This window comes from Etheostoma cragini, chromosome 13, assembly GCF_013103735.1.
Source record: "Etheostoma cragini isolate CJK2018 chromosome 13, CSU_Ecrag_1.0, whole genome shotgun sequence".
NCBI lineage: Eukaryota > Metazoa > Chordata > Actinopteri > Perciformes > Percidae > Etheostoma > Etheostoma cragini.
Genome location: NC_048419.1, coordinates 21,279,825 through 21,289,397, shown reverse-complemented (window position 1 = coordinate 21,289,397; position 9,573 = coordinate 21,279,825). Strand labels below are relative to the sequence as shown.

At 43.7% G+C, this 9,573-nt stretch overlaps 1 protein-coding gene across 2 annotated transcripts in view; it reads right to left on the bottom strand.

Annotated features, from left to right (window-relative positions):
• The window catches only part of doc2b (double C2-like domains, beta), a 115,174-nt gene extending 109,267 nt beyond the window's left edge, over nt 1-5,907 (bottom strand). For both annotated transcript variants that reach the window (XM_034890490.1, XM_034890491.1), the window contains exon 1: nt 5,185-5,907. In XM_034890490.1, coding sequence (XP_034746381.1) covers nt 5,185-5,539 — 355 coding nt within the window. In that variant the 5' untranslated portion in view covers nt 5,540-5,907. The remainder of the gene's footprint in view (nt 1-5,184) is intronic.
• Nucleotides 5,908-9,573: the final 3,666 nt, after the last annotated feature.

The window sequence follows — 9,573 nt, the reverse complement described above, 5'->3', positions numbered from 1 at the left end:
AACCAACCTGCACTAACCTGTCAACACATAAGGCTCTGAAGCTTATCTCTCAGGAACACAAGAGCCTGCTTTGTCATGTGGGTCATGCGGTTCACTTCTCCTGGCCGTGGCGAGAGACGTGGCCCTCTACACCCACTATAAACAACCATTAATTGATGTGGCAGAGATCCGGATGTCTAATTGCTTTTGATTTCCCCCCTTTGCGGGGGAGCTGGGACACTTGGTGGGTGATGCACTTTTCTGTTTCAATTAAAATCAAGGTTGAGTCACAATGAATCAGAAAATGCTGCTGTTATGCAGATTAGCCAGCAGGTTCTTGGCGAGGATTGAGATATCCCTGTGTGATTTGGTACATTAGGGAGAACACTACCCCACCCGCCCCCAGAGGAAGCATGCAGATACTGGATCAAGTCCCACAGGACCGTGAAGAGCCAATTTGGGGGAGCGCTGGATCTTTCAAATCATAAGCCTTGGGAAGAAGAGAGTTCCTTTCTTCTACATGTCACGCAGCAACAAGGTAAAAGTCAGGTTTTGAAAGACAGTCAAACAAATTCAAACTGAAACCGCTTTTCACTTGGATCATAGCAACTCCTGTTGCACCCTCAGGAGGGAGAAATTAGTTTACCTCAGAGTGTGACTCATGTATCAGGCCAAGAATGATCAGATCAGTGTGTTAAAACTTGACTAACGCTCTAAGATGAGATGCAGTTGGAAACATACACAAGCCAAGATGATAAGACACAAATGTGGTTAGAACATCCATTCCATTACTGTTATTCTTACAAGCTTGTTGCCAGCAGAAGCTAATATCTGTGCAAAAGTGATATGATGTGTTCCCGGCTTTTATAATGAGCTTTCAGTAAATAGCCTTGGTTTCAGCTGTCCTTCAGCAAGTCTTGTTAACATTGCTTGATTCCTAAAAGAGAAATCCTTTCACATTGTTCCACAACATCAATCTGCGATGCTTGCTTCATATTTTCTGACTTATTTATCATGACATTTTGCTTTTCTTTATTAAGACTGACTTCTTTACATTACATTTTTTACCAGAGGAAAGTAAGCAATTTCTCCTTAATCAAAAAAAGCACACAGGCACAAAAACATAGGCCTTACTGTATTGCATTGTGGACCAGTAGGGCTACGTGTACAATTAATTCCTCACTGTAAGCTTAAGTGCAAAATAACAACATGAAAAAGTGAATCTGACACTGACACCACAACATGATGGTGAGCCAGGTATATCACCTGTTGTGCTTTGGTGTAACTTTCCCTACATAATGTACAGCAGGCATTAATAACTGAGTCTATGTTGCCGTTCATTTAAGCAGACCAGTGCTGCTGCAGTAGTATTTTGTTTATACGTCTTATGTTTCTCCTTTCAAACTCCCCTGGCAGCAGCAGCGGCGGCAGCAGCAGCAGCTTGGGATTATTTAGGACATTGCATCAGACTCAAACAGCCACATTTATTTATTTCAGTGCTTTCATTAGACACGTCAACTGTAGGTGAGGCTGGTGATAAGCATGCAGATGACTCAGACTTTGGATGACCCATTCAGTATTTGATATTTACAATAAATTGCTATCATATTTACTCAGATGCTCTTCACTCATTTTCTTTTCTTTTTTTTTTTAATTGGAATTGACTTCGTAATCATCCTGCATCACTGATGACTCTTCAGGTGATTGTAAAATCATTAAGATGATGCTCCGGCAGATGTTTGTGACTAATTGCCTTATTAGCAATGAGGATGGAGAGGAGCAGTGGTTTTGACAAACAACTTAGTTTGGCTGATCCTCAACTGACACCTTAAATCAAGTAAGGAAGTTACTTTGCACTAGCACCAATATGATAAAGTTACAGTAAGTGTATGCATACCACAGCATCCCAACACCTGTTACATATAGCCAACCACATTTATACCTGGGGTACTCATTGCTGCTTTTTGCAGATGATATGGTCCTGATGGCATCATCGGCCTGTGAGCTTCAGTACTCACTGGAATGGTTTGTAGCCGAGTGTGAAGCGGCTGGGATGAGGATCAGCACCTATAAATCTGAGGCCATGGTTCTCAGCAGGAAACCGATGGAGTGCCTCTCTAGGGAGGGGTTGCAGGCACGTCCAGCTGGGAGGAGGCCTGGGGGAAGACCCAGGACGAGGTGGAGTGATTAAATCTCCAACCTGGTCTGGGAACGCCTCGGGATCCCACCCAATACTGGATAAGCGGATGAAGATGGATGGATGGATGGGTGGGTTTATACATCCCGTAAGAGGCATGTCACAGCTGATTGGATAGCTAATGTTATCAAGAAAAGTCAACTGTGAATCAAACCAATAAGCAGGATTGACAGATTGAAATCTGTATGTCTTTTCAAGTTGCATAGGTAATGTTTATAAGACCTCAGTATGCTGTAAGTTGCACCATGTGTCTTCCCACCATGTTTAAAGGCAAAAGTGTTTGTACCATTTCTGAATGGCCACACAGCTGCTGTTATCCTCCTCAAATCTCCAATTCTCTTTGTAGAGGCGGCACAATAAATTGTACAAATGGGCACAATGGTGCACACTTTTAGTAAGCCTCTCCTTAAAGGATTCATCGTGTTGCACTTGGTTGTACTGTAAATACGTAAAGTAAAAGAAAAGAAAAAAGGAGAGCTTAAGAAAGAATTTACATCTCCGCAAACCTGGCCAATCAATGTGTTAAGCAGGCATGTTTGTCACATTGTCTGTTTTAGAACGTTACACAAATTTGGATCCGCCAGATAGGGGGTGGTGAGACACTGTTTGTGGATTTGACGAAGACATTGAAGAATAGTCAGCTCTTGACATTTCCCAATCACAACTCCATCAGAAAGTGGTGCGCTAGAGAAGCAAAGTAGCAATTGGTCTTGCCCCAAAGATAATAGGGGGCAATGGTAAATGGACAGCACTTGTACAGTGCAGCACTTTCATACCGTAGAGATTATTTGCCTCTCATTCACTTATTCAAAACTTGCGGGCCTGACAATCAGGAACAATTTGGGGACCCATGTACAATGTATTTTGATCTGTTGATTCGTCAAAAGGGACACACATTTTTTTGTTTATTTCGTGGTGGTCACCACGACATGGGACACGATCCGTGGCTTCTGGGGGACGCAACAACGGGAAAATATAACCCCACATGCAAGCAACAACTGCCATGACACTGGGCTGCTCTGGGGGACGCAACAACGGGGAAATTAAACGCCACGCACGGTGATAACAATGGGACGGACCACCACACGTGGGGGGCGCTACAACAATGGGACGGCCGGGGTTTAGAAAAGAACAACGGGGAAAGGAACCGTCACACGCAGGACACAGCGACAACAGCCGGACTGTTGTGGTTAGGAGAAAAATAACGCGGAAAAGAACTGCCACACGTGGGGCGCCAGCCCTGGTCTCTGGGGTAAAAGTCCTGTGTTATTATTATTATTTTTTTTTTTACCTGGATGTGTAAATGGAGCCATGGTGAACCTTTACCACACAACAAATCCCTGGATAGAACTGGCTGGCTGTTTGGGGATTTAGAGTTAGCAGTATGCTATGTGTCTGAGAGAGAAGTATCACATGGCACTTGATAATAAAAATTCCCACACACTTCACATTGCACCAACAAAGGCATTTCAAAACAGCATGTTGTGAAAGCTGGAAACAAAATAGCCTTGTAAAGTCATATATGGCTACCGAAGTGAAGACTCTAATTGAGGACTGCTCTCACAAATAAAGGCAGAATGCATCTCTCCATCTCTTTTTCCTTGCTGAGGGAAATCCTGGTTGCATGGCGGAGGGTTATAGAGCAACATCTGCCAGGGCCGACCTCCTCTGCTCTCTACCATCCCCCCACCTGTCCAGTTCTGGATTAGAAATGACCTAACCCCCCCGCCCCGCATGGCGCTCTGCATGGATTACCGCTAAGAGAAGCTGCACTGCTGTCACACATTAGCCTCAATCACAATCAGAAACAGTCTCTTGTGCAGACAATACCCGCGACAAACCTCTGGAGAGGGTTGTTAGAATTTGACACAAACACACCGTGAAGTTAATTCTGTTTTTGTGAACTGTGAGAGCAACGTGTTATTCAGAGCAAGCAGCAGCCGCGACAAGTTCAGAGGCAACCGAATGCTATTACAGAGACTCTTGACTGTCTTCACTGTTTCAGTGATTTAGCAGACAGATCCTGAGGTTTGTCAAAATGATGCAGGTAGCAGCAACTTTCATTTTGGCACTACCTTTAATCGAGTCCTCAGCACTAGTGCAGACTGTCGTATCATCTGTCTGTGAAGATGTTTGCTGGGAGTAAAAATGGTTTTGCAGGATGCAGACATTTTCTATGTATTAAAGTTGTTATTGCTCCAATTGTTGTGCTCTGTTTTACTAATCTCCATTATTATTCATCCACTTAAACCTGTTAGATATAAAGCAATGACATTCAGCAAAGGCTTTCTCAAAGAAGCCGCCCCCCTGTGGTGGAGGCAGATATAGACACACACAGACACACATCTTTATGCTTTGGAAATTAACACAAAAACAGACAGACAGATGAACAATATGCTCACTCAATCGTAACTTGCCCTTGACCAGCCAATACATGGGCTTACAAATGCAGTCAGACTCTGCTGAGTGCAAAACTGCGACTATAGTGAAGCCATGAATCACTCATCTCTGTGAGACTGATCAACAGTATAGACTGAGCACACTGTAGACACTGGGACTATGACAAATGCACACATACACACTGGTCGTCACATACATGTAATCGTTTGCTTCAATAAAATCGCACAAATCCTTTCAGTTGGAGGAGAGCAGAGGAGGAGGAGGGGAGAGCTATATTCTTTGCAGCAGCAACAGTTGGCTGTCTGTCGACTGAGGGGGAAAGAGTTAGCTGCAGCACGGAGACACACAGCACACACATACAGCAGGTGATTGGAGATAGAAAGAGATGGACGTGGGAGCCGAGAGGAGAAAAGGTGATGGATAAAGCCACAAAACCACACGGCTGGAGGGATGCCTGGCAACCAGTGGCAAAAATGGAGATGTGGTATTAAGAGAAATGGAGAGGTAGAGGAAGAACTATAAGGGATAGACACACACATAAAGACATGTTGGAAAACACCATGTTAAACAATAGGATGGAGACGACAAGAAGAGAAGTCATCACTCACTGGAGTCATCTGAGTCGTATCCTTCCACGTCAGGCTCCTCGTCCCTCTTGGTGGCCTGTAAGGAGGCAGAGGCTCCGGCACAAGCCCGTTCTGGTTTATCCTCATTTGGGCGGTCACTTTCGACAGAAGCGATGGCCGGAGTGGTGGCCGAGGTGGCGGCCGAGGTGGTGGAGAGGGCAGGGCTCAGGGGCCCGGCGTGGCCCACTTGGTGGGGCGCAGCAGGGGGGAGGCCCCGCGGGTAACGGGGGAAGTAGTCGGAGATCTGCTTGATGGGCTGGATGGGGCCAGGGCACACGTCAATGGCCATGTGCTCCTGGATGCTGATGGTGGGTTTCTCGCCTTTGCGTTGTGTCATGCATGCGGTCCAGCCCGGAGCCTACTACCAAAACCCCCAAAACTGAAAAAAAAAGAAGATAAACAGACCCACCCCCCTCGTCCTCCTTCTCCTCTTACTTCTCTGTAAAAGGCGGGTGTTGTCCTGGGTGGGTGCTGATGGGTGGACAGGTCCAGGTGATCTGTGGATGTCACCAGACTGGTCTACATGGAGATCTGGAGGTTGCTGCTGCGTCTTCCAGTGCTGTCCTCAGACCCAGACCATGCTGTCTAACAGCCTCACACACACTACTACCTACCCTCTCGCTCTCTCCTCTTCCTATACCCCCACACTCTGCCCACGTCTGCGCTGCCTATCTGAGAGAGGGAGAGAGAGAGAGAGAGGTGTGTGTGTGTGTGAGGGAGTGTAAAGGAGTGTGAGGGAGAGGGAAGGGATTACAGAGAAAGGAGGGAGGGATCAGCTGATGTCACTGCCTAGCAACCGAGCGGTAAACAGGAGCCATCGGCCGACGTGCTCAATTATGATATTAACCCCATCCATCTGTCAGTGGGAGGGAGGATCCATCCCTGTGCAAGACTTATGCACGTGTGCGTCCTTGAGTGTGTGTCTAAACCTCTGGTGCTATGTTAACATGGTCACTGACCTAGGATTGATGCTTTTTTTTGTGATATACATCCAGGATGTTTTTGTACCTGAAAACTTTTTTTTAATTTGAAAACATGTTAAACAAATTACCATTCAAGTTTAGTTTCTTTACATCGTTGAGGCCTTCCACTTGCATAAAAAAAAATAAAACACATCTGTAATATCAGTGGTTTTGGTAGACGTCGTTGAACACGGGGCCACTCAGAGCAAAATCTCCCCTCGGGCCATAAAATGGCTAATGCCGCCCCTGCTTGCTACCTCTTTTCTGCCATAACACCTAACGTTTTTCTTGTTTTCCTTCCACACTAATTAACATACAAACCTTCATTCATCCTTTCCTTCATGCGAACATGTCTGTTTAAAAGCGCCGACCTATTTCCACATCCCTGTTTACGATTATGTGTGCTGATGTTAACGCACGTTCCTTAATTGCTTCCCATCTGTTGCAATTTTGTGGGCGTCGATGGAAATCTGCGATGCTGTACACTTTGACACTCGTTGGATATGACCACATTACACCACTGTGCAAAGAGCTGGTTGACATGATTAACTGTGACATAATTATGTCTTGTTAAAGCTGCACTACAGTTGAGACCTTTTATGTAAAAATTACACCTGTCCTCTCCTTGTACATTGGTCTCACTAGATCCAGTAAAATTACAAATATTTCTGGGTTAAATCCCTCTATAAACAATAATCCTCTGCTGCCAGTTGGTACTGCAATAGATCAAGCAACCCCCCCCCCCCCCCCCCCCCCCCCCCCCCCCAACATGCTAGCCAGTACTCAACACTTTTGTTGTAACACATTGCATAGAGAGACTCACAATTTCTTGGGAGAGGCTCTCCCTGCAGATTTACCAAGAACTATGCAGCAGCTCTGCCATCAGGTTCACCCATTCACAAACACAACAAACAGGTCTACAATGAGCAGATGTTGCAGCACCCTCTTGTGTTCTCTGACAGCAACAACAAATTAAAATTCTAAGGCTGTACCTAAGCAAATAGGGCTGTTTTACAATATAATTTGACGATAGAGATGTTGGAGCTTATGCATGGGGTGCTTTTTTTCAGCCTTTTTGCTGTCCAGCTTTTTATTTCTAATCACTTTCTATGCTGTATGATAAATTAGCAAAGGATGCCTAACATCACTACTGTGGAAAGTTACTCTTTTACCTCCAGAACACCACTCTCTTTTGGTGAATTCTGAACAGGTGGGCTCAATTATGTCCTCCTCCACTACAAGGCAGGCATTCCCACAGGATATATGTTGAAGAGTCCCTGCCTGTCATTAGAAGCTAAAGAAATCATTCCTAAAAACAGTGAAACATCAGTTCCAGTGGATAAGTTTGTTTTGCCTCGACAAATCCCAGTTGAATCAAAAGACTTTAATAAATTGTTTGTGCTTTGGACATAGAGACAATTCATTATTTCCCACCCCTGTTTATTTTGCAAGCAGTAAGATAAAGTAACAGTGGAACTTGTTATTTTGCACCAAACAAAAGAATAATCTTTGTTGGTTTATTGTAGGGATCGGTCAATATGAATTTTTCATCAGCCTTAGCCAATGACCATAACGGCTTGCCGATTTTCTTGAGCCAATATTTGGAGCCGATACTGCTTTTTCTCCCTCAATTTACATCATAACCATGTAAACCATGCCACACTGGATTTGTTTTCAGAATGAAAATGAGAATCTGCTCTGGCATTTCTTTAAAAATAATAAACAAAAACAAAGATTAGTGTCACTTCTGCAATCATCTTACATTCATATCACCCAAATTATGTGTGCAATGTGCATCATATGGATGGGTGCACTGCATATGGTTAACTGTGCAAGGGTCAAAGGTTTTCATAAATATCTGCAACACAGCCTTGGTGATGCATTGCTTGCTGACATATTATAAGACAGATATAATCAGGTCATTAAAAAATATCTTTTGTCAACACATTTAAATAATTTAAGAAAAAAATAAACCTTGAGAAGTAGCCATTGAAATAAAGGGCTTGATTTGTGATCTAAGTCTGCCTTGGTGCTAGTGGTGGAGGGGCGGTGCATGGTCTGCACGTGAACCGCAGCGTCTCCAGCAACACAGAGCTGCCTGTGGACGCCTGTCTCGAAATAATGCAGAGAAAAACTATCTGTACTATAAAAACTATCGGCAAACGGCAGACCTAAATATCGGCCCGATATATTGTCCGGACGATAAAATAGGTATATTACTAGTTTAGTTCCCCAGTTCGTAAAATTTAATAATGGGAAAAGATTTTTTTCTTGTAAGTTTGAAGACTAACAACTTTTGTGTGAGTGTGTACACATAAACGAGGGCTGTGGGGAGATACATTAAAACCATTATTGTCTGTGAACAATGCATTGAAAGATAGCAGTGTGGAACTCTAGGGTATTTAAAGTAGCCCTCTCTCAATGCTTAGCCACTCAAAGGCAATTATCTCTAAAGAGCAGCGGCCAAGTCAATGGTAAACACAAGTGGAGCACTAGTAACCTTTTCTAAAACACAAAGACTAAGGAATCCCAAGCACCAGCTGCGTGACAAATGGCATCTGTACTGTGACAATTTGGACGTGCAGAATAAAGACGACTAACTTTTGAAATTGAGATTCTTCTTTGGCAGACTTATTATTATTATTATTAGTATTGATATTGATTTTGCCACAAGGCTTTAATGATCAGACCAATAAAAATCACAACACTGCTAGTTATTGTAAACAAATCATACTGTAAGTACCCTTTTTGTCTCCAGTATGTATTTAAACCCAATCATTCCCCCACCCTTGTCATACTGTTTCTTTCGCTTCACATAGAAAATAATACTTTAAAGCTGCAAATGACAGTAAATGCAGAGTTGGTGTCAAACGTGTTAAATCTTAACGCTTTAAAGTGCCCATATTATGCTCATTTTCAGGTTCATAATTGTATTTTGAACCTAAATACGTTTACATGGTTTCATTTTCAAAAAACATAATATTTGTGTTGTACTGCACATTACTGCAGATCCTGTGTGTTCAGGTCTCTGTTTTAGCTACAGAGTGAGACATCTTTCTTCTTTACTATCTTTGTTGGGAGTCACACATGAGCAGTAGTCCTACTTTGGTCAGTACAAGGCAGGATTAGCTGGGAGACTTCTTCTAGACGAGGGACACTTGTGGAATACCTGCAGAACAGGGACATGGAAGTAGTTCTTTTGTAGATCATGGTGAATTAGTGTGTGTTGTAGCAGTGTTTTGCCATTGAGAACGAGTGCTACGGTTAGCCACCTCGTCTCGGCTAGTGACGTAGAAAGCCGTGCAGATTTTGAACACCTCACCCGGAGACTGAAGGCAGAGGACATTCAGAAACCTGTGTCTGACTCAGAACAGCCTGGATGTTTTTTTCCCCCGAGTTGAACGCGTGT